At 39.2% G+C, this 26,146-nt stretch overlaps 1 protein-coding gene across 1 annotated transcript in view; it reads left to right on the forward strand.

The window, feature by feature from the left end:
• The first annotated feature begins 1,378 nt into the window (after positions 1-1,378).
• LOC104264962 (dynein axonemal heavy chain 5-like) overlaps positions 1,379-26,146 on the forward strand; it is a 183,951-nt gene continuing 159,183 nt past the window's right edge. Inside the window, exons 1-14 of the mRNA XM_059835976.1 lie at positions 1,379-1,541; positions 5,264-5,364; positions 6,839-7,027; positions 7,129-7,203; positions 9,885-9,971; positions 11,398-11,469; positions 14,254-14,355; positions 15,280-15,466; positions 16,655-16,820; positions 16,925-17,018; positions 18,208-18,306; positions 19,686-19,867; positions 22,816-22,935; positions 23,636-23,837. Coding sequence (XP_059691959.1) covers positions 1,379-1,541; positions 5,264-5,364; positions 6,839-7,027; positions 7,129-7,203; positions 9,885-9,971; positions 11,398-11,469; positions 14,254-14,355; positions 15,280-15,466; positions 16,655-16,820; positions 16,925-17,018; positions 18,208-18,306; positions 19,686-19,867; positions 22,816-22,935; positions 23,636-23,837 — 1,839 coding nt within the window. The remainder of the gene's footprint in view (positions 1,542-5,263; positions 5,365-6,838; positions 7,028-7,128; positions 7,204-9,884; positions 9,972-11,397; positions 11,470-14,253; positions 14,356-15,279; positions 15,467-16,654; positions 16,821-16,924; positions 17,019-18,207; positions 18,307-19,685; positions 19,868-22,815; positions 22,936-23,635; positions 23,838-26,146) is intronic.

The raw sequence follows: 26,146 nt of genomic DNA on the forward strand, positions 1-26,146 counted from the left end.
ACAGGAGCGGGCTGCGCCTGCGCGGCCCCGGGAAGCAGGGGAGGGGCGCTCGCTGACCGAAAAAGTGTCTGGAAGAGCAGTAGCGGGTCAGGCTGCTTCAGTGGCCACGGAGCGCTGCTGCATGCTTTCCCTGAGGAGCTTTGTCCCGGCGGCGAGGTGCCTGTGCATGCGCACGCGTTGCTGTGTACGACGGGAGAGGTGGGAGTGAGGGGAGCGGTACCGTCTCCTCAGAGTGGGGTCGGGGCTGCCGGCTGCAGCCTGCGGAGCTACCGGCGGTGCCTCCTCATCTTCCTCCCTTCTTGTTTTTTCACAGTCTCTCGGTGTCGAGGGCACTGTCAGTACTTTTGAGGCCTGATTTAAGGTCACTGCGATCGGTTAAAAAAATAAAATGCGGAAGTCCTTTGAGGTATTAAACTTTTGAGTTTGAATGGTAACCTGTTGCAGGGAAAGGTTCGTCGCTGGGTAACGTCTGGAAGAAGGAAGCATGCTAAGTAAGGGTGCAGCAGGTGGATAAGCTGCGAATCGTGCAGTATCGTTCGGATGTATGTGGAAGTGGCTTTGCCCGGCAGAAGACAAGGGAAAGTCCTCGTTCAGCCGCTTGTCTCAGCTGTGTCTCTTCACGTGTTGCCCAGAACGCAAGTTGCTGCCCTGCTGAGAAAGGCTGCGTTGAGGAGAGTGGTGTGGCTGCCGGGGTGCAGCTCCCTGCGGCGTCCCCTGGCTCTGCACGTCAGAAACGCTGAGGCTCAGGGAAGCCGCTTGCTTAGGATTTAATTTATATGTAAGGGAAAACGATGGTGCATTTAAAAAGACAAGTAGTTATGAAATTAGCACTGGGTTGGTGGATACAGCAGCAAATGGGGACTGACGAGGTGCCTCCTGGGGACTGAGTTGTTAGCTGGGTTTGTGTAGGGGTTGCCATAGCAGCTGCCAGCAACTCCAAGTGCCCAGGCAGATCGCAGGCTTAAAAACGCCCTGGAGATGAAGGAAGTGCCTCAGCCAGCACTCTGTGCCCAGCGCTTTGCAGTGGGACCTGCAGCTGTCGTGTAAGAAGGAGCTTAACCTGTCCCTCAATGCGTGAGTTCCCACCTGCAGCAATCTGATCAGAGAGAGAGGACGGTTATGCAATTAGAAATAAAGTTTCGTTAACAGGCAACCTTAGAGGAGCTTTTTTTTTTTTTTTTGTAAACTGCTTAGATCTTCTCATTTTAAATTAGCAACCAAAAGTGGAGATTTTTTTTTTTCTTTTCCTTGCTGGTCTATCATATTGGTCCTATAACAGGGATAAAAATACTGAAGGTGTGGTTGGTTGTTACAATGTTACATTGTCTGGTCATCTTCTGTATTGTTGATTTAGGTTGATTTTTATGTGGTGGCAGAGATGGAGGAGACTGTGGGAGGTGAGACTGAGTTAGGGGGAAGAGTCGAGCCTAGTTCTTCTCCTGGTCACTCTGCACAGCAGGAATCAGAACAGCTGAGAGCAATGCAACTTTCTTTCAAACCCGACATTGATCTCTGCCCGCCTCTCATTGCTATAAAAAAAGGTAAGGGAGAAAATAATGATACATACTTCATGTTGGCTTTTTATGGAAAAAATTTCCAGGAACAAAATGAGAAACCAATTATTAAGTAGAGTGTTTAAGTTTATAACAGGTACTTATATATACTGGGTGGGTATGTGCTGTTCTGAATGTGCCAGTGTAGGGACTGCTATGTGCAATTTTCAGCTTTATAAATAAATATTTACATATAAATAAACATGCTTTATATATATATGTATTTACAGGGTCATACACAGTGCAACTCTGATCCCTTAGCAGATTTCCTAGTGTTGAATCATAGTAACACGATTAGAACCATTTTTTCTGGAATTCAAATGAGTAGTACTCTGTAGTATGGTATACTCTATAGTATGGCATATAGTATCTCTTTTCTGGAATATATTAACAATGATAATAGATAGAATAATTAGTTCAAAGGTTATTGAACGTGGCTTCACAGTGACATCAGCCAGCTCCCTCCATGCTTGTGGGTGCATCCCATCAGGGCCCGTAGATTTATGTATGCCGACTTTGCTCCAGTACTTTCTAATCTGATCCTCTTCCACAAGGTCAGGGAATACTTAAGCAAAGTGGGCATACATAAGGCCATGGGCCCTGATGGGATGCACCCATGAGCACGGAGGGAGCTGGCTGATGTCACTGTGAGACCACATTCAAAAATCTTTGAATGTTCATGGCAACTTGGATTGGTGCCTGAGGCCTGTAGGAAAGCTAATGTCACTCCTGTCTCCAAGAAGGGCAAGAAAGAGGACCCAGGGAACTACAGGCTAAACAGCCTCACCTCAGTCCCTGGGAAGGTGATGGAGCAGCTAATCCTGGATACCAGTTCCAGGCACATGAAGGACAAGAAGGTGATTGGGAGTAGTCAGCATGGATTCAGCAAAGGAAGAAATGCTTGACCAACCTCATTGCCTTTTGCAGTGAAATGATTGGCTTGGTAGGTGAGGGGAGTGCAGTAGATACGGTCTACATTTTCTTCAGTAAGGCTTTTGACATTCTTCTGTTAGGAATTTTTTATTGTGCCCCTTGAGGCGAATTAAACACACATTTGTGCTGAAATATATATATTAAAAAAATAGTGAACAATGCATTGGACACCATAACCAGTTCTATAAGAAGTCTGCAAAGATACTTCACGAGCTGATTCCTTATATATGCTTGAACCAGCACCAGTCCTGTGAGCATCAGCATGGAGCACCTCAGCCCAGCGTTGGGTCCATCCCCTAGCACCAGCTCTGCTGCCCAGAGGTAGACCCTGAGCCTTGCATTCCAGGATGGCTACAAGACAATGCTGTGGCTGTTTCTTATCTCATCACCAAGGGAAACTACACTCCCTTACAGGGAGTTGTTCTGTCTCTGGCATTCCTGCTTCTAGCCAGCTTAACCCCTTCTGCAGTTGGGCCTTCTTGCTCTCCATTCCAGATCTGTCCTGGGTCACAAATTACCACTGCTGAGCAGTTACAATTTGAATTTCCCCTTCAGTCCTGTAAGATACTCATAGATAAGCTAATGAAGTGTGGGCTGGATGAGCAGACAGTGTGATGGATTGCAAACTGATTGAACAGACAAGCCCAAAGGGTGGTGATCAGTGGCACAAAGTCCGGTTGGAGGCCAGTAGGTAGTGGTGCACCTCAGAGGTCAATACTGGGTCCAATCCTGTCTAACATCTTCATTAGTGATCTGGATATGGGGCAGAGTGTACCCTTAGCAAGGTTGCTGATGACACATAACTGGGAGGGATGGCCGATACACCGAGGGGATGCGCTGCCATCCAGAGGGACTTTGAGAGGCTGGGGAGTTGGGCTGACAGGAACCTCATGCAATTTAAAAAGAGGACGTACAAATTCTTGCACCTGGGGAGGAACAAGCCCAGGTACCAGTACATGCTGGGGGCTGACCTGCTGGAAAGCAGATTGGCAGGAAAGGACCTGGGGGTCCTAGTGGACACCAAGTTGAGGATGAGCCAGCAATGTGCCCTTGTGGCAAAGAAGGCTAATGATACCATGGGCTGGATGAGGAGAAGTGTTGCCAGCAGGTCAAGGGAGGTGATCCATCCTCTTGACTCAGCACTGGTGAGGCTTTGCCTGGAGTGCTGTGTCCAGTTCTGGACTCCCTAGTACAACAGAGACATGGACATACTGGAGAGAGTCCAGTGAAGGGCCACGAAGGTGATAAATACACTGGAGCATCTCTCCTATGAGGAAAGGCTGAGAGAGCTGGGACTGTTCAGGCTGGAGAAGACGAGGATCGGGGGGGATCTCATCAGCATGTATAAATACCTGAAGGGAGGGTGTAAAGAAGAGGGAGCCAGGCTCTTTTCAGTGGTGCGCAGTGACAGGACAAGAGGCAATGGTCACAACCTGAAACGCAGGAGGTTCCGTCCGAACATCAAGAAACACTTTTTCACTGTGAGGGTGACTGAGCACTGGCACAGGTTGCCCAGAGAGCTTGTGGAGTGTCCACCCTTGGAGATATTCAGAAGCCCTCTGGATATGGTTCTGGGCAACTGGCTCTAGGTGGCTCTGCTTGAGCAGGGGGGGTTGGACCAGATGACCTCCAGAGGTCCCTTCCAATCTCAACCATTCTGAGATTCTGTGAGTACATTATAATCAGGGGAAAAGAGACACAATCTGAAAGAAAATTTATAAGGAAATCAGTGCTATTAGAGTATTAATTTCAGTCACAATCTCATAATTTATTTAGAATAGATTAAACAGTAGTTTCTGAAAGTTTAGTGAGCTGCTCATTAGCACTACTGCATGTTCCACTGAGAATCCTATTTACTGCCAAGGATGGGACTGAAATACCTTTTTCTGAGAAATAAAAAGGTTGCTTTTTCTTGGACTAAAAGCAAGCTGTTGCAGTTACAAATAGCGTTGTTCAGTGCTTTCAAATAATTACGTTTTTTAAGCTAACTAAATCAGTATTTCTGTTAAGGAGAAATAGAGCAATATTTAGGAATGCTTTGTAATTAAAATATTTAAAAGAGAAATGGTGGCTGGGTGGAGATAAATTATTGCACGTAGTATCAGGAAAGCATAAATACTCTTATTTGTTACTTAAATGACTTAAAAATGTTCAAATCCTAATTTCTAGGAAAAACAAAGACATGCAATACATTTTTTATTAAATAACTTAAAGGGCTTCAAAAGCTTTTAAGGAGGCTTAAACAATCAACACAAGATAGTTAAACACTCTAATGATATATGTTCTGTTTTTATTGCAAATATTAGCAATCTTTATTCTTCAGATATTCTACATGCTCAAGTTGTCTTGCAGGTCTCTGCAAGTAGCAAGTTTGTCAGAAATGCATGAGACTGACAATCAGAATTTAGATAAAGAAGTAACAAAAGAGGAATAACTGAGTGACAATAGCAAGTGTGAAAACTGACAATATTTCAGATTCTCTATTTTTTCCAGAACTGATTTCTTCAAGCTCGTACCTTAAATTGCTTTTTCTCACCTCTGCTGCTATCAGTAGAGATTGTTGATAATTGAACTTGAGATAACAGGCATTATAAGACATCTTTTCCCCCTAATGGCTTCTAAGGGTTTCTGCTGAGGCACAGGTTTTCTAATATTCCTTTCATGTCTCATTTTCCCCAGCCTGAGAAGAGGTTAGCCAGCAGATATTAAGACACAACATTGCAGGTCTTGCCGTGCATATACCTGAATAATTATAACTTGTCACTTCTTTTAACTAGACACAGAAGGTAAACATCGTAGACATGGAGGGGACCTGAAGACAAGGAGCACTGAGCTAGGATCTACTGTCACAGGATCGCCTTTGACTGCTGTTCTTCCGGCGAGTGTTTTCATGCTAAAATATGTGGTTACTCAGCTACCTTTTTTCTGTTAAATTTTCTTCTGTACAGATTATTCTTGAAGTCTTCATTGACAAAGGTTTGGCCTAATACTGGAGGGTGCTGAATTCCTTCAGTCTCTGTTAATTACAAGGAAGAAGAACATTGAACCACTCAAAAATGTATACAGTGTTAGGCCATTTACTTTCTGTGCTCACAATGTGTGATGCTGGGATTTTGGTTTTTGGGTTTTTTTTTATCATCTACTGGTTAATCCACTTTCTTTGCCAAGATGAAAATTAATGTTGGTTAAGGATACTTGGATAAGGTCATGGTGCGTCAGGGAAGGCATATGCAAAACAGAAGATACAGCTGTTGGTATGGAAGCCAGAGATGATAAAAGACTGACATAGATGAGTTGGGACTTACATGGGAGAAGAATGAATGGTGAATCAGAAAATAGAGACATCAGAATGGTACTGACCAACAGGTACAGGTATTCAGGCATTCTAGGTGTCTCCTGGTCTCAAAGAGATGCAGATAGAGACAGGAGTGATGTAAAACATCCATTCAGAGTCTGGGCTAAGACCAAATTGTAGGAGGCAAACGTGGACATTGGCCAGCTTTTTGGTTTTTTAATCCAAGTGTAAATCAGGATTGATCAATTACAATTCCTAGTTCAGAGTACTGGGAAGATGATGTAATTTGTCTTTGTTTCTCTCCAATAAAAATTGTGGGGTACAGAGACACTCCAGAAATCCCCAGAATCCAGATACTCATGTCAGTGGGAGCTGTGTGTAGAAGGAAATGCTCAGTGTGGTGTCTTTTTTACCCAAATCTTTAGTTTTCCATATAGTTCCTGAAGATTATATCTGTTGATTGAAAAAATGTTATTCACCATATTTATTTTCAGTCTTGTTCACACTGTTACGAAGATTTAAAAAAATCTTATGTCTACATAAAATTTCTTCTTTATCATTCGGCTACTACCTTAATAAGACCTGCATATTAAACATCAATTGTATATTTGTTCCAGTGGTGACTGATTTCATAGTGGATTTGTTTTATTTGTTTCCTTTGAGGTAATAACTTGATACTATATATTAAAATGTTGGCAGTATAGAGATAGATCTGGTCCCAAATCTGGAATATGGACATATAGAAGTTTGGAAGCTGGATTCACAAAGCTGAGATTTGAATTAGAGCCTTTATAGTGCTGAATTTGTATTGTGACCTTAGCCTGGATCCACATCTGATTCCGGGGTCCTGATCTGAAGTTTCCGTTGTAGCAGTTTTATACTGAGAAATAATTCTGGCCTAACAAGTTAATTATTACTGATCTTTTCCCTCTGCATACCTTAGATGTAATTTTTTTATGTTCCTGCTTGAAGTAGTTTATGAAACCAGCTTAAAGATCAACAGTATAAAATACAATCCTTAAGTGAGGAAACTCTGTAACAAACTTTTATTTTCTAGACAACTGGTAAGAAAAGTATAGTACTTTCCAGTGAAACTAGGAAAGAACTAGCCAAGCAAGCCAAAGTCACCAAAGAGGAGAGAAGAGCTCAGATAGATGAAAGACACAAGTATTTGATATCAAGATTAGCAGATGGGATAGGCTTAAGTGAGCAGCAAGTGGAGGAGGCCATTATTTCTGATGACAAGGTAAATATTAATTAAATTATTATTATTATTAAATACATTTCAAAATTTTCCAGTCTTTGAAACTACTTCACAATTAACTACAATTGTAATTTTGTTTTTAGTTTCAACTTATAGAGCAATTCTTTGCCCCTAGTGGACTTAAAAAGTTGATCTTCTTTTACCAAGATATACTGCAGGTATGTTTCTATTACTACTTCTGCAAAAGCAAAGTTGCATTTTTTAAAAAAAATCACGACTGTTGCAAAATTCAGAAAATCTTAACAGAGATTTTTTTGCTATGCATACCAGCGTGGGAAGAACTTGTATCTCATTGTTTAGATACTACCGTATTGGCTTACATGAAAGCAGGAGAATGCCCTGTGTCATGGTTTGATACTGTTCTTGTTTTCACAAAAGAAAACTTAAAAATGGCCAAGTAAAGTAAAAATACAGACTTCAAAAATTATAAGGATAATTGAGGTAAAGTGTTCACAGTATTCAGAGTTTAAAAATACTGGATTAGCTAACATAAGTATTATAGGAATGGAGGAACTGTCTGTATAAGGACCATTTTGTTATCTCCTTTTGTTTTGAACTGCACCAGCGCCACTCTGGACAAAGCACTGATTCAGGACAGTGAAAAATGATGTAATTTCTTTCTAAATTAAGGTGGCTTCATACAGAATCACAGAATCACAGAATGATAGGGGTTGGGAGGGACTCCAGCTCCTGCCAGAGCAGGGTCACCTAGAGCAGATTGCACAGGAATGCGTCCAGGCGAGTTTTGAATATCTCCAGACAAGGAGACTCCACAACCTCTCTGGGCAGCTTGTTCCAGAGCTCTGCTGCCCTCAAAGTAAAGAATTTCCTCCTCATGTTTAGGTGGAACTTCCTATGAACAAGTTTGTGCCCATTACCTCTTGTCCTGTCACTGGGCATCACTGAAAAAAGACTGGCCCCATCCTCCTGGCATGCACCCCTTAAGTATTTATAAGCATTAATAAGATCCCCCCTCAGTCTTCATGTTCAGGTCTGTCCCATTCTGCAAAAAATAATCTTAAGCTTGGAAAACTGTAACTAGAAATAAAGTAGATGTGGTCCCCAAGATGTATTTCTCTCCCTTTCAATTTTGAGAAGCCTCTTCGTAAAAGGCAAAATTATTTGTTCATTTTCCACTGAGTGTGTGATATCAGAAGGTGCCAAGCGACCTTGAAATTGCCTAACATGACTGTTGTGCGCTTCCTGAACTGCAGAAGTCCTTCCTCAGTCCTTTCAGGTTATGCCACTGAGGAGCCATGTTAGGGTGAGCTAATTCACCATGTGGTGGCATTTTAGGCTTATTGGGGAGAAAAAACTGATTGATAATGCTTGATCGTCAGTTAAGTGCAAGAATGAATTACAGATTCGTTATAACCTATATAAGTTAAAAGAACTTTTGGGTGTTACTGGATTTGCTTAGAGACTTTGCAAAGCGCAGAATCAGTTCAACTATCAAAACAGTTTAATCAGTTTTTCCTTTCACTGGGACTGTGTGTGTGCATTTCTGGGACAAACATGTTCTCTGACTTAAATCAAGATGAAACTAAAAATCTTGACAGTGTTTTCCTTAACTGACAAGCCAGAAATAAATACCCAGCTTGGGTTAAGTGAAACATTTCATTTCTGCATTTAATTCTGTTTTATTTTGGTCTTTTTAACCATTAAACTATGAATTCATGAAAATTTTGTTGCAAAAGCAGCATAGCATAAAAATAGGTGTTTCTGATGGGAAGTATGAATGCCATCTCTAGCACCTTCCACACCATTCTGATGAGTCAAGAGGTCTCATTAAACTGACCGTTCTGTCAACAGTTTGGTTTCAAACATATTGGAGAATTGGAGATTACTCAGGGGCAGTATCATACATGCTTGCCATTTTTGGCGATTCTTGGAGACAAAATACTGGCCTGGGCAGACTGTTGGCCTGACCTAGTAGGCATGTTCTTACCAAGATGTGTCAAAGATCTGATCTTCAGTGCTGCTCATCTGTCTTTTTCACCAGCTTGGGTGCGTGATGTTCACATGAGACTGTGCATAGGGGTTAGAAGATGCTGATTTGGGGTGAAAGTGGGGGGCCACCACTGTGTATCATGCATAACACGTTTAGTCTAGCATGAGCTGAACATTTGACTTTTTAGGAAGAGGCCTCTCTTCAAACTTGAAAGAGAAATATACCTGCAGGCATCTTCCACATTATTTTCTGTTACATTCTTCCAAGTTTCAACAGATTATTTTCCAAAGTGCATGACAGAAAATTAGAGGGAAGGAGGTCTTTATTAGGCTTAAACTTTTCTGTTGCTTCAAAGAGAAGAGGCTGTAGATACATCTCAGTGGAGAGGGACCAGTGGCAGCAAGGCTTCTCAGAGAGAAAGTTTTTCAGAGTGGTGTACGGTTAAAGACATGGGCAGAAACCTAAATTTCTTTGCATTGTTGGCAGGATCCAGCTGACAGTATTGCTTGTGAGTCCCACTCAAAATTACATTATGACTTTGCGGACCAGGCACATGATTCTTTCTGCGAGACATCCAGTTTGTTTCCAGGGAGGAAGTTGCTCTAGGAAACACTTCAAATTTACTTTCATTATATTTTCTGAGAGTTTCTTTCCCCTTCTTCTTTGAATGTTTTCTGAAAGAACAGGGCTATGAAACTGTTTACTGGGGATTGTGAGATTCATGCAAAGCTTATCCTCCGGATAAGGCCAACCTCACGATTTCTCTCTGGGAATTACTAACTGATTCAGAATAAGCTTAGTTATAATTCACATATTCAAATAGGATAAGATATTTGTATGATAATAGTTTTTATTTTATTAACCTCTTATTTATAATTTAATTGCTAGCAAAAGTCGAATGCATCATGGAGTTCAGATGGGTCAACGAACAGTTTGCTTCAGAAGAAGTTGTTCATTACCATGGGTTCTACTGAGGTATGGTTGAAAATTCATTAGATGACATTTAAAAAGTAAAATATTGAAGAAACATAACAGTTGTGCAGTGTTAAACAGCTTTTTGTAATTCTTGGATAGATATTTAAGTACTTAGTCCATGTTCTGATAATGCAAGATCTCCCAGCATTTCTTGAGCTGAGGTTGGAATGCACCAGTAAAGAAGTAGTGATTAATGGATTTGACTATCTGAGAGGACAGCAGGTCAAATAAACCGTTGTTAAAAAATTGCAGATTCTAACATTTTTGTTAATGACTGTATGTTTAAGTATTTTCCGGTGCTTGTGCACTTCTAGTTTAAAAGTGCGGTTCTTCAGTGGTTTTCTATTTCCTTTCATATAATAATAATGCTGCACAATACTCCAAAAATACCTTTAATAATTTCTTTATTCCATTCAAATTCTTATAACAACCTCCTCACTGTAATGTTTAAGCATTATTCAGTAGTGTATTCAGAGTAGCCATTAAGATTTCTGGTTAATTTTCTTTCTTTCCATCTTTTTGGGGAGGAATCAGTTGTACCATATACAGTTTTCTTTGAATAAGCCATGGAGATGTCTTTTTTTTTTTTCCCCCCCCCCGATGAGCTTATGGTAACATTGTTATGTTAGAAAAGACATAGCTCAAGAATTCTTTCTTGCTTTCAGAGGAGAAGTGAGGTTCATTTCTCTGCCAATTGGACCAATTGGAATAGTTTTTCAAATTTGTTATAGCCGAATTATTATTAGATTTAATAGATTAAAAACAAGCATTGTTGCAGTACTGTTTTGAAACTTTTGGATTACTTCAGTCCATCAAAAAGATGAAAATACGTGTTAAAAAGTATTTGGATCAGAAGTTTTTAGTAATCTTTAAGTTTCCTATTTAAAAAATGAAATAAACGTCATTCTAAGATGATCCATTCTGATCTAGTTATCTATGAAAAGTACTTTAAATGTTTGAAAGCTGAGGATATCTTTAGGTGGTTTTTTTTCAGTGAATTTATGTTGGCGGATTCAGAAAGGGAGTAGACAATCTCATGGATAGGTCCATAAATGGATACTAAAATGACTAGACAGGATTATATCATCTAACAGCTCTCATACAATAGTTGCAGGTGGTCAGGGAATACAAGAGGAATGAAGCCCAGGAAGTAGCCTAGCTCACAAGCTCTCCCTGAACTGCATTTTCTTGGTAGAGATGCGATACTGGACTGGTCTGCCCAGAAGGGCATTTTTGATGTTCTTTTGTCAGATGGAGAAAAAACAGCGTTTGATTTGAGAGAGACAGATTTTCAGATATCCTACAAACAATTTACTACCTTTTTGAGTAATTAATTTTTTACACTTTTTTACAGTTTTGTTAAGTAAATTACTTTTACTGTACACGTGTATTTTTTTTAACAATATGCATTTTGTCCTTTTTACAGAACTTTACAGGAACTTGTGCATTTTTCCTAAAGACATCAGATAAAGTTATAACTGCATCAAATGTTTCCCAGGTCAGACCAAAATCATGCAGTGTTTGCAGTGTACGCAGTGTACTTAATATTTTCTTAGACCTTTATTCACGCAACTGGAATTGGAAAAAGAAGTAGGGAGTACTGTCATGAAAATGTCTAGTTCTGTGTTAACAGAAGTTCTTTTTCATCTGAATAAGTATTTATGATAAAGTAATTTTCTAATGACTTGGATATTAGCTACTGCAATATTATTAAAAACAATATTTTAATTAATAAAAATTCATTATTAATCAGTCATTTAAAACTATAAATTTTCATGGCAATAGGGAATAAAGACCTAAACCAGGAGATTTCATTTTAATTAATGAGCCTAAGTTATGGAAATGCTGCGCTTAAATAACTGTATCTTTTAAACTTTTGAAATAAAGACCATACTTGAAACTAACTAAAGTACAGTTTTCCTGCCCCTAATAGCTTTAGTTGTATATAAGAAAAGTACTGTAACAGCCTTTTCTGACTTTCAGAGATGTGTGTTCTTGGGAAATATTTGCAATAATTTTTTACAGAGAGCATCTAGGTACTAACATCTAAGAATAGACAATGTAATAAGGCTGAAATCATATTCTCAAAAATATTGATACACTCATTTTTATGCTGTACAGAATTTCTCCTTATTCATCACTAACAGGTTGATGTGTTCCATTTGAGCAGGCCAAAGCTGTAGTAAGTTTTTTCTCCAGCTACATTCATGGAAATTAGTACTTTAGTTTCTGTCAGTCACCTGCTTTATAACAACATTTTTACAAATACCTCATCCAGGGGTGCCAAAGTAATTTCTAGGCTTCCTCTTCTTGTGCCCTGTCAGTCCTGCTGCGCTGCTTCAGTTGGGTACCTGTCAGAATGTTTGTCCAAACTCTTCAGTTAGCTGCCTCGGTGCCTTCTCTCTGTAGTTCTCTTGTGATCACCTTCTTTTGGCAGGGGCTGTCACGTAGCTGTCATCAAACTTAATTCTTTATGTGAGGCAATATTTTTAGATGCTACAGAAAGTAAAACAAGCCCTACTTTTCAGTCATCTGGTCTTCACACTGATGACGCTTGGAGCTCAGCCTCAGTCTGGTTCGGCAAATTTTGGTTTACCCTGAAGGGCTGTGTAGGACTAGTTGGAGGGAGAATCTGAGAACCCCCTAGAAATCCATTGATGTGTCCCATATTTCTCAAGAGAAGTAGCTGTATCTTCAGTGTCCTGTGGAAAGAAATGGATCAGCTTGTATGTTGACCTTGTCCTAGAGATTCTCATGAACTGTCTTGAAAGACTTTATTTTCCCTACCTCCCCCTCCCTGCAACAAATGCAATCTCTTTTATGGGAGAAACTGACATTGTTAAAAGCATCTGAAGGGGGAAAATAGGGGTCAGTTCCTTTCTTCATTACCCTTCTGTCCTTTCCTTCTACTGTTTTGCTAGCACACCCTTTTGCAGAAGGAAGTAGTTCAGGGGCATTTCCTTATTAAAAACCTTGGGGGCATTGCCTCCCAAGGGAGCCTGTTCAGACACACAAAGAAACTTGGTCTTCTTCCTTGTAAGCACTTCTTCAAGCGTTGTTTAATGGGAACTGTGTTTCTCTATGACTTGACTTTCAGTCCAGGGCATCTTGGTCTTTCATGCTCAAACTTCAGGTGGAAGATTAAGATTAATCTTAATTAAGAACGATTAAGAATGATGTCTTGGTTGTCATCCATAATTCCTCCACTTTTTGAGAAAGGGCTTTCTACCTTCTTGTACTCTAGTGGGCTTGTAAAACTGTAATATTGTTAGGAAATAGTATTCCAGCCATGCATAACAACTACTTGTCTTAAACGCTCTTCTTTTGCATGCAAGTGGGGAACTAGCAAGAAAACATTAGTGATATTAATAATCAAGGTAGCCAAGAATGTCAAAGCCTCTACAAAAATTCATTTGTAGTTGCCATTCCTAAAACACTCTGGAATTGCTGCCTTTGCGCAGGCGAAAGTTGGGAATAGAAGCTTCCAGGGCAGAAATCAGTACACTTTCCCCTGTGTCAGTGAAACATTTGTTATGATGTAGGCAAAATCAGTGTATGTTTGTGCAGTTCAGAAGTTCTGAATAAGACTCCCTCTCTGCTAACATGAGAGATACCCAGAGCCGAGATGGCTAGTCAGTATGGGTCATAGAAAGCACATGACCCATATTCAGAATGTATACATTTGTAGGCAAAATGCCAGTAACAGAAAAGCCAACCAGTCCATAAACGAATAGCATTGGGAAAAGATGTAATCCTTCACTGCTTCCAATTTATGCTTCCAGTTCTGCAGTAAAATTCCACTCACCAGTACTGTTTCTCCTTGTCCCCAGATTCAGCAATTCACTGCTTCTTGCTTCACAGTAACAATGAACTGGAGAGAACTGTGCAACTGAGAGAGGAATTTTTTGCCTGATATATTTGTTGTCCTTTTTTAGGCATTTATGGTAGATGGAAGCTGTTCCTCTAAAAGAGAAATACAGGCATATAATTGTCTTAAGATCAGTTAATGCATTGATATTAAACAGTTAATTTTAATTGATTGCTGGAGTGTTGCTACAATATGGGAATGATGTTTCTGATGACTCAAATTTAAGTCTTGGAATTTCCAATTGAATTTTAGTCTCTATCCAATCCAAATTCAGCAGCTGGGGGGCAATATCCTCATGGAACCTACGTAGTTGTGGACAGTGTATATGTCTGCCGCGTGTCTGAATTTCACTCAAATATTATAATGTTGCAGAAGTTTACGTGTACTCTGCTAACTTTTTGTTTTTTCCCGAAGGAGGTGAATTTTGGTGTATTTGATTGTACTGGTGGAAATATCCTTCAGGGCCTGGAATTTTTCTTGTCCCAAATCATGATACCAGCACTTAAATCCCAACAGGTAATCTAATAGTTAGACTTTTTTCTCAAGAACATTTGGAATGAAGGCAAGTGACTGCTGTAGTCCCCTTTGTGCATCAGGTGAACATAAAACAGAGGATACAAAAAGATACAAGTCTAATATAGGCCTTTATGAGAGTCATGGAGTTTGTATATGTGTTTGAAATTCATATAGTTACTGTTTATTTTCAAGCAATAGCACCAGCTGTAATGCTCATGACAAAGGAGAACATAGCATAGCAGCCATACTAAGGCAAAACTGTGATGATTTAATTAAAACTAGATTAAGCCTGGGTTGAAAGAAGTGCCAAGTTCTTCTGACAGCACAGAAGATCAGTCCATGATTGTATTCTAAAGCGTGGACAGCAAGCACTGTATCGCAGACAGGGTATCCAGTTGCTTCAAGTTGTCCTTGTTCTGTGACACTCACAAAGCATCACAGTTCATTCTGTTGCCTCTAGAAGTACAGTTCAGAGGTAGGAAATATAATAAAGCTCAGTGTCTGTTGACAATGATGGTGTCATATGCTGTTAACCATATGCTACCATTTTCTCTGACCCAGGAGCAGGAAGAGAAATTAGAATCTGTTTTCTCTGTTCAGAGAGTGCCAAATCAGACTGAAAAAAAGGCAGTAATTCAGTGTGAGGACAGTGAGAGCAGGGAGACATTTTTATTTCTAGAGACCCTCTTGCTTTTTTTGTCTCTTCTTGTCTAATAGAATAATTAAAGCAATGCACACTTTAAAGTAATTGTGCTGTAGTCCTGATGAGTGTATTTTAAAGGGCATACTGATAAATCTTTATATACTGCCTTGAATAAGAAATACCTTTCTAATGAAAAATAAAATACCTTTTGTGTGCAAAAAACAAAAGAAAGTGTGGTGTTGTTTTGGTTTTTTTTTTGGCATCAATCATAAAATAATAAGAACTGGGGAGCTGTGAAAGAAGGCTTAAAGAACACTCAGATACAAGACTTTCTGTATGCAGTGGATAAATTTGTGGGTACTTTGTCATCATCAAGACAGAATATAGAAGATAAAATTCAGCTCACAAAAGTGGATATTGATATTTATGTCAGCAACTTACAGAACCCATCTGACTACATAACTGCAGGTGAGTAATTCCTACAGCAAAGCAAACACAATGATGCTGTTTATAAAATAAATGTTATGTCATTAGTAAAAATTTACCTTAAAGAATTAATTCATCTTCCCTGAGCTATATACAATTTTCTGCTTACTGTTGCCAGGTTTCTGACTGTGTAATAATAAAATCATCAATCATTTGCCCTTCCTTTAATTCATAGATCTTAAAGGATTAGGTACTTCCTTCACATATCATGTATGCAGTGGCCTGTGTTCATCATAGTTTAGTGGCCAAGTAGTTGCTGAGTGAAGCCATCTACTAGTGTGTATATTCTTCACTTTGATATTGGGGAAATCCTATCCAGTATTAAGTCTGGCTCTGAGGGCTGTGAGTCAAAACAAGATGTATTAATAAAAATTTATGTATATACATATATGTATATGTAAGAAAAAGAGTAGTTATGTCTCTTTGAACAATAGCTTTCCACCATTTCTTATCAGTACCTAGGTTTTCAGAGTGAAATAATGCCAAACTAGTCAGTAATTCTGCAATCCCTCTCAACCCTACATGACCCTACGGCAGGACAACTTCCACAGAAGAACTAGTGACTCTTAAGATGAGGCAATAACGTTATGTGGCTGGACAAGTTCTTTAGATCCATTTAGTAATACAAGCTCCACGAGTCCTAAATATAATCCAGTGAACTGAACTCTTTCAGCTGCTAGGGCAATCTAAAAGATGTACCGACATAAATTATAGGGTTTTTTTGTGACTGTTAATAATGGTGTCCATTATATGATGCTTTTAATGTGGAATAGGCTGCAATGGCAGAAAGAGAGAAATGTGGAGAAGTACGCTTTTACTTACGAAATACAAGCAGAAAAATATAACAGGTAATGCATTTCCTGGACCTCTGAAACATGATTCTCCCAAAACCACATTGCTGTATTTTTTTTCCTTATGAACTCACTGTATTTTAATTGTTTCCATTGTAAAGGATATGCAATAGTAACAGAGTAGGTAGATACAAGTTGTATGTATGTGCATCTTGTTGTTACATTCTTATTCTTTTCCTGTTGTTGGTCAGTGATTTGAATATACTTAGCGTGCACAGAGTCTCAGCTTACGTTTGCCAAGGACATTTCACTTCTGTAGTTAAAAATCTGTATTTATTTCTTGGTACTTATGAGACTGTCCCATTCTATGATTCTGAAGGCAGTAACACAGAGGTCACTGAGAAACTTGAAGAAGTGGTCATCATTTGGATCAAACAGATCAGACAAGTTTTAGTGGAGAGTGAACAAATGAGAAGAGAAGCTGATGACATTGGTCCATCTGCAGAGCTGGAACACTGGAAGACAAGAATGTCATCATTTAGCAGGTTAAATCCCTGCATTATTTCTCACTGAGTCTAAAAAAAGCTTTTTAAAATAAATGTAAACTTTCATTCCAGAGAGAGTATTAAATGTGTTTCTTTCTTCAAAGCCTTTTAGATGAGATCAAGAGTTCAAGAGTAAAGAAAATTCTAAGTATTCTTCAGGCAGCGAGATCAAAGACATTAAAGCAATGGAAAGAGCTGGTAATTGCTATGTTTTAATAAAAGTTTTAAATGAGTACAGTACTGTATTTGTAGTACACACAGTTCTGAATACACAATGCTAAAAATAGTTTTGAGTGTTTATGCTGTTTTTGTGCTGTGGTTTATTATCTGTGTGTTGAAACATATAACACCAATGATTCTGAAGTTAAATAGATAACTTGAAGTCAATGGTTCTGTAAAGGTAATGTGTCTTTCATTAACATAGTGGGCGGAATGGTTGTGCAAAAGTAAAGCAATGCATCAATACATTTTTCTGTCTCTCTTCAGCTGTACCCCGTGCAGGCCAACTGAAGAGATGTCTCAAAGTTTGTCATATTGCTTTTAGAATTATTGACAGCTGGCTTTTTGTAGCATAACTGCTACTTCAGATAAATGGGTATCTGTAACGTAAATTTACCAGTCAAACTTGTAGGGAAGCCAGAAATAAGCTGTAGGCCATGTACAGCCAATCAGGCCCCCCCCCCCAAACACCAGAATGTAGATCTTCTAGCACTTAAGAAGGTATTCTACTGTTTTGAAAATAGACCAGGAAAACAGTGTCACCTTACTGAGTTTTTTTATTTTGTGCTTAACATATTTGCAGACTATTATCATAAATGGAATTTGGAGGAGAGTGTCTGTACAGAGCCAGTGCAAGCCAAGGATGATGAACTAGATTTCTTTCTTCATACAGAATTGCCTCCTAAGTACTGGATAGTTCCACTTGTCATGAACAGAAGGGTATACAGGCATTAGTTGTGAACTCATTTGCCCTAACAAGTGTTTATTAAAAAATGATGGGGAACACCCCAGAACATTTCAGGGATCTTGTCTAAGTTCTGTAGAATGGGTACCATGCCAAAACCATTCTAAAATGTAAGTCGGATTATCAAAACCACGTTATTGTAATTCCATCAGGAAGGAAAAACTGTGAGGGTCTAAGTAAGGAGTTCCTCTAAATCATATCCAAAATGCTGCTGATTGACAGGTAGATCTTACCAATTTTTGCATGTAAAAGCAGTTATTTCTTATGTAAAGAAGAAATGGCTTATTTGAGAGAAATTCTGTGAGAAAATGTTTACAAGATGGAATCATAGTCATGTGGTAGCATGCACTTTAAAAGAGCAAGAACCTGTTCAGTAAGTATTAACACTATTAATTCTATTTAATTTTTTTTTTCTTCCTTCAGGATGGTAATATAACAATTGCTGCCAATGAAGCTAAAGACAATGTGAGATATTTATATACATTGGACAAATATTTTGGTCCACTTGCCAAAGCTTCACCTGTAAGTAGTACTCTAAAGGCACTTAACATGAATTTCAGAAAACAAAGAAAAGGCTTTTGCTGCTGAAAGAAAGATATTTCTCCTTTTAGTATTTAACTCCTATGCTTAATGATTAGTGGACAGCTTAACTCCTTCGGCATTAGTGAATTGAGTTTGCAGATTTTTAATAAGCTAGAGATAATACTACTTTTTGTGTAGGAGGCAGTTGTCATTCCAGAAGGTAATTGAAGGGCATGAGAAAAATAAGCAAAATATTATTTTTTTCCAAACCTGATATCGAGCTGAATTGTCTTTGTGAGGTTGGGCCTTACATGTGGTACCTCTTCCTGTCTCCATGCTTCAGTTAGCAGTAACTCATGATTGTTTTAATGCAAATATCATAAAATGATCTTAAGCCTTCAGTTGAGCTGAAATTGGGCAGCTTCTACTTATTTTACAGGTTAAAGCTGTTTCTCTTGCAGGTAGCATGCATTTACTTTCATCCTGGTTCAAATTATAATACTTATTTTCATAACCATGTGGGCCTCAGATTTCGTTTTTTTAAGTGCCGGTGTGAATTTTGAAGATACAGCCACCAGGCAAAACTGTCAAGCTTACATGGTTCAGAAGATTTACCCATAATCCAGCTGCTTACAAATTTTCTAAATACTGTTTTCAAAGCTTGAACTCTGTTTGAGTCCATTGTGCTATTTGTCACTGCTTTTCTTCTGCAAATATTCACCATTCTGCCATATTGAACTTGACTTTTAGATACCATACTTTTTTTATCCTTTTCTAGATCAATCACTGTCTTTTGTTCTGGGTTCTCAGTGTATCTGGCTTGCATGCGTTTCTGTGGAATCTTTCTGTGGGACAGAAAACTCTATAGTTCAGTATCCTCAGTAAGAGAGAGATTGTTGTTGCCTTGCCTCCCCCTTCTGGGTTTCTCTTCTATACAGATCTAGGGAAAATGAGCAAAAGCCAACTTTCTTCTTCTTGTCCTTCTTACAGCAGGCCAATTCTTTTGTAGCACTGTATGACTTTTTTTCCTCAGGTAGCATATTCCTTTGCAAAGCAGACTACAGCACCTTCATATACTGGAGGCCATGGCCAAAAAGAGTACAGCCTCTGTTTTTCTTCCGGAAAATTCCACTCTGGAAGAAGACCTATTCATTTATTCATTACCCATTACCCATTTTTTTTCTCTTGATCATAGTATGTTAGGTCCCCGCAAATGAATTGGATGGTCCAGTTCATAATGAGATGTCTACAAGAATAATGTGTTACAATCAAAAAGATGTTTATCCACTGACAAACTTGTTCCCAGAGCTGTTACATTTTCCATTGTGTTAATTTTTAGGAAATTCAAATTGCTGACTTTCCCATTTTTTCTGTTGTAGGTAACAATGATGGAACACGTACCCAGTTTAATGAATACTGTCTGTATGATCTACTGTACATCACCATACTACAACACATCAGAGCGCATGACATCTCTTCTTCTTAAAATCACTAATCAAATGATTAACACATGCAAGACATATCTATGTGAAGGTGTTTCAAAAATATGGGATCTGGACAGGTGATGGAATTTTAATAATTTCATCTTCTTTTGTTAACATTAAAAATAAAATTATAGATTAGTCATCAAGATTATTAAAAGGAAAATTTAAATAGTCCCTTGTCCTCCTACCAGGCACTGATTCCCATGTTAATTTTGAGCTTGTGACTACTCATTTTGTGTAGAATTAAGTACTCTGCAAAAACAAATTTACTATGTGTTGTGAAAAAAACTGTTCCTGAAAAGCACGTAACATATATCAGTATACAACACTCGATATTTTGTCCCCATGGCTTTTTTTTAGACCAAAACACATGTGAGTAATTAGAACTCGGAGCTAAGGTTCTTCATAAAGAAACTCCGAGGACAGAGTAGCAAAGTTCTGTCTAAGATTTTTATTTTGCTGTTAAGGGACAGGGAAGTCAGTTTGAGGAAGGGGACAATATATACCAGGACCAGAATTACAATTTGATTGTACTCTGTTTGGAACGAGGTAAGTGGGTGATAGGATGGGACTGAGACTTGTATCACAGAATCACAGAATGACAGGGGTTGGAAGGGACCTCTGCAGATCATCTAGTCCAACTCCCCCACCAGAGCAGGTTCACCTAGAGCAGATTGCACAGGAATGCGTCCAGGCGAGTTTTGAATATCTCCAGACAAGGAGACTCCACAACCTCTCTGGGCAGCTTGTTCCACAGCTCTGCCTCCCTCAAAGTAAAGAATTTCCTCCTCATGTTTAAGTGGAACTTCCTATGAACAAGTTTGTGCCCATTACCTCTTGTCCTGTCACTGGGCACCACTGAAAAAAGACTGGCCCCATCCTCCTGGCACCCACCCATTAAGTGTTTATAAGCATTAATAAGATCCCCCCTCAGTCTTCTCCAGACTAAAAAGACACAAGTGCCTCAGTCTTTCCTCATAAGAAAGATGTTCCAGTCCCCTGATCATCTTTGTAGCCCTTTGCTGTACTCTCTCCAGCAGCTCCCTGTCCTTCTTGAACCAGGCAGCCCAGAACTGGACACAGTACTCCAGATGCGGCCTCAACAGGGCAGAGTAGAGGGGGATGATAACCTCCTTCGACCTGCTTGCCACACTCTTCTTGATGCACCCCAGGATGCCATTGGCCTTCTTGGCCACAAGGGCACATTGGTGGCTCATGGTCATCCTGTTGTATTTTCTGAGTATTCCATTGACAATGCTGTATGAGCAAATACATGAGGAGTGTTAATGGTGCCAATGAGGCACCTTAAATTCAAAAAGCTAGGTTTACTGTAAGTTTGCTAGTTAGACATGCCTAAGGCTAATTTTCTTCTTCCTTTCTATTGTTCTTCTTACAGCTATTAGTATAGCAAGAGCAAGGTTTTCAGCAAATTTTAGGCACTATCCAGAAAATGAACAAAAAGTTTGCCTCGGCTCTAAGGAGCTTGCAATCTAAACCAAGGAAAGCTTGCAATCTGAAACATAAGAAGTGAATGGTGAGACGGGGGGAGCAAAGAGGGGTGGAGAAAAAACAGCAGTCATGCAGTGTTGGTCAGCTGGAATGACAGTGTTTCCAGCAAATCTTGTGATGCCCTTGGATGTTTTGTAGGCATCACTGCCAGGAGAACTAACGGAGACATTTCAAGAAAGGGATGAGTTAGCTGCTCTGTGGCTACTTGCAAGGAGCTGCTTCCAAGTGCTACATACAGCATAAGTGCAAGCACAGAGGTGTTAACATGTGGGTGGTGAATGCTGATGTCACTGGCAGAATAAGTGTATCTGAAGAATGGGAAGTTAAGTGGAGATAGCCTAGGAAGAACACATACTGTAAGAACAAGTAAATTATTGTCATGCAAAAGAGAAGGGGGAAACCACAGAGCCGGGTTAAGATGAGCATGACATCTAAAGTTATCAACTAGAAAAGTAATGTTTGGAACAGTCTCTTGAAAGAGTATAAATGGAGCAAGATTATGGTTACTGAGGTGAGAAGGAAAAGGTGTTACGAGCTTCATCAAGACATTGACAGTCAGGATGTCTGTGCTTAAATTCCAGCCAAGTCAAACATGACACTGAGGTAACAGGCTAGGAGTCATAAAAGTAAATCTAACAAACCATTTGGATTCCTCCTGTATTTTGGTGTGGGTAAAGGGAAGTTTTTGGAAATTACCTGTAATCAATTAAGTATTGGCTTTTTTTATTCTAAAGAGTTAATGTAAATAAAAGTAGAATACATTTCTTTGTTTATTCTAGCCGAATTTATTTTTGAGACATTCTTCTTATTTGCTGCTTCTGTCCCTGCAAAAGTTTCTCTCTGTCCCAGTTAGTGGTTTCAGTCTATAAAGTTTGACTATCTTTTTAATTCCCGATGATCCTTTGGAAGATGAAAGACAAAGCCAAAGTGGAGCAACAGTCTTGGGTAAATGGTTTATGACTAATTTCCATGCCTCATCTGTATATCTCATGTACAGTAGTACCTCAGGGGTAATGAACAACTCTCTAAGATGTAACTATCTGTGGCCTTAGGAACCGAGATCTTCCTGGTGTGTCTTTGTAAAGAAACAAGACTTTTCTCATGCTTACTGTAGTCTGGAAAAATACCTCTCCAGTCTTGTCTGCTTAGAAAAAACAAAGAAACAAATGAAGAAAAACCCATCAGCAAGACTCAGGTTACAGAAGATGAGAAATGGCCAAACTGCAGGCACTCAGTAGCCAGGGTTTACCTGATACAAGTCCCTTCTGGTCTATGCTGTGAAGGTTTTGCATTGATGACAATAAAACTTAAACTTCAAAATATCCAATCCAGATAACAAATTTAAAACAAATCCTTGTAATGTAATCCTCATATTTTTAATATTTTGCAGTTAATGTATAATTTTGTGTTCTCATTTTGCAAAGTTGCATATCGGACTGAAGTGTTCTATTTTCATTTATACTCTTTTAAAGACCTCCTTAGGATGGTTTTCTGTCTTCTGTGCTTTTTTCCTCAGGCAAGAATTGCTAAAGAGGATACAACAATGCATTTCCCTCAAAGAACAGTACCAAACATCCTTTCAGAGAATTAGGGAGGAGCTAAAGGAAAATCCAAGTGACAGGCAATTTGATTTCAGGTAAATAAGTCACTCTAATATTGAATCATATACATTTATACAGTTTTTAAATCAGATGTCATTATATCTGCTGGCTAGCAGAGAAGCTAAATACTCAATTAAAATGTAGTATTTATTATAATCAGAACATGACCTTACAGAGGTTATTTTTTTATTCAGGAATAAACCAGTCACGGATTTTTGCCAGTCACTTGTTGATTTAGCAGCTGTTCAAGGGGACTTCAGGGGAATTTATGCATGTGTTAATTTAATATGTATGTTTATTTATAGTCTGCAATCCCAACAAATTTGAGTCATGAATATATGTGAAAAGACTCCAGGGGAATTTAATCAGCTTTGGGCTGGGTTGTCTATCACAATGCCAAGGGGAGTTTTGCATGTATTGGCACTTAAAGCATGGGACATTTTTTAGTATTGTACATTCACATTTTGATCTCCTGCAAATGTCTTTTTTAAAAGAGTAACTCCTGTAAAATATGGTAAAGGCTTTTAGTTGACATATATAAAGATTAAGCATTTTCTGGTTTATATCCATTACTTTAAAATGGTTTTTACTTTATTTGTAATTATTACAGTATAGATTTTTTAATGTGAAACTTGGTAGCAGTTCTGGAAGAATATATGTGGGTTAAATATATGTAGATAAATCTATTACAAATAGATTTGCATAACAATCCCTCTGTTGCTTTTTTATTTTTAGTGAAAACTATATATTTGGAAAATTTGATACATTCTGTAAACGTTTGGAGAAGATTTCAGATATGAGCAATATTATGGAAAGTCTTTTAGAGCTGCAGCATATAAAAATAGAAGGTATTGAAGAGATCAGTACTCATTACCAAAGCATTGCTACAGACACCAAATCCAAACAGTATGATGTTCTGGATCACAGAAGAAAAGAGGTATATACATTCAGCACTTGTCTGATAGTCACTCTCTTAATTCTATGCTTTTCACTGGAGTTATGCAAAGAAGATTAGATTTTATAGCAATGCATATAGTATTCTGCTGTAATAATAATACTTTCATATCTTTTAATACGATTTGAATATCTTTGGGTAAATTTGGCTTTTATTTCAAATGCTTTTGTTAATTTTTGATAAATTAGGTTTTATGTGATAGGTAATGCTACAAACAACTTTTCTTAAACTTGTTTGTTTTGAGATGCATATATTTTGAAATGCAGACTGAAAACTAATTCAGGCAGGTCAATGCATTAAATACAGTTTATCTAGTTGCAGGAGTTACTCAGTGTTACTGAAAATACTTGGTGGAATAGTAAAGGCAGTATTATAGTAAAGGTAGTAAACGCTCTTACATGAACATTTTAGAGGGACAAGTGAATGATATCATCACCAGTGCTGAGCAGGGTGGTAAAAACTGAAGTGGCTTTTCAGGTCCTTCAAACTCATGTTTTAATACAGCCTGTACATGCTGGAATTGAGCTGCTTTTTCTGAGCTGTAGCCTGCTTGCTTTGCAGGATTGATAGCCTCACAATAGAAGTGCTAGAAATGTTGACTTACTCTCCTGCTTTCCTAAACGGTAGTTGCAACTGTCAGGAACTTCCCTTTAAACATTGAAGTCTAGAGTACTTTTGACTTTCTTCTAACTGGCTGATGGCTTACATTTCTGTAATACTTGCTCTGTGGTTGTTTTCTGAAAGAGAACATATACTGTTAACAGGAATTTGGAGGTGTTCAAAAATTGTGTGGCTTTTCTACACCTAAATGGTTAGAGCAATGTATATTATGGACTGTCTTCCCAAGCTTGTGGAGTGCTTTCTTCAAGAGGAAGTTTGCACGGAACTCTTTTTTTAGGTCCTCAGTATTTTGGACTTTTAAGAAAAAATACTACAGATAAATACCCAAATTACTTATAGTTAGGAGCTGCCAAATTTGGTAGCCCAGTAGAGGTGAGGCTGTCACAGTTCCATGTCCCCAGGTCCACTCAGCTGTGAGGGTGTGTAATTCCCAATAGGCATGCATGCACGCGTACACACAATACATTTATGCACAGATCTGGCCACACGGCTCAACACAAACTGAAAACACAGCAATCATACAATTACAAACAGTATTAATGACCTCATCCTGTACCTCTCTGGTTGAGCAGGAGGAAAACCTGTTACTAGAAAATATATATACATGTATCCTTCCAGTAGCTGATCTTACACAGTCTGTCCAATAACTGGCCCCTGGGTACGCAGGTCTCCCCAGTTCCTGGACTTACAAACCCCCCTAAGGCCCACAGCCCCACTCCTGTTGCTGGTACGCAGGCCCATGTACACACATGCACGCACAGACACATGTGCTATAGGTCCCTCCAGTAACTGGTGTAGGCAATCAGTCTACCCTCTATTTGACCCCTGGATCCCCTTGCTGTCCTGGTTGCTGACACACAGAGGCACACACGTGCAAACAGTTCTTTCTTGTAGTTGGTCCAGACTTATAACCTTATCAGTAGCTGACCTTCAGACCCTACCGTGTCTCTGGTAGCTGGCTTGGGCCTCCTGGTCCCTCTGGTAGGCGACTCTTAGACCACTGTGGTCTCTTTAATATCCAGCCCAGACTTATGGCTGCTCCAATACTTTGTTCCCAAGCCTCTGTCCTATGTGACACACTCACCTGCACAGTATGCACATGCTCCAGTGTTTCCAGTTGCTATGATCCATGGTTCCTACCCTGGTTGCTGATGCTTAGACCTCAATACACTCCAGTGTCTCTAGTTGCTGACTCTACAGGTGCAATGACCGGTGGCCTCCATAGAATATAGAATGGTTTGGGTTGGATGGGACCTTTAAAGATTATCTAGTCCAAGCCCCCTGCCATGGGCAGGTACATCTTTTACTAGATCAGGTTGCTCAAAACCCCATCCAACCTGACCTTGAGCACTCCCAGGGATGGGGCATCCACAGCTTCTCTGGGTAACCTGTTCCACTGTCTCACCATCCTCAGCCTAAAAAATTTCTTCCTTATGTCCAATCTAAATCAATCCTCTTTTGGGTAGATTTAAAACTGTTACCCCTTGTCCTATCTACAGGCTTTGGTAAAAGTCTCTCTTCATCTTTCTTGTAAGCTGCCTTTAAGCCCCTTCCACTCCTGTTGCTGGTACATAGACTCCCACACACACTCATGCATACAGAAGAGAGAACCCTTTCACCCAGAAAATGGTTACGAATGGAGATAAGTAAGAAGACAAGACAGACTCTGC

The sequence above is a fragment of the Gavia stellata genome, chromosome 3, assembly GCF_030936135.1.
Source record: "Gavia stellata isolate bGavSte3 chromosome 3, bGavSte3.hap2, whole genome shotgun sequence".
NCBI lineage: Eukaryota > Metazoa > Chordata > Aves > Gaviiformes > Gaviidae > Gavia > Gavia stellata.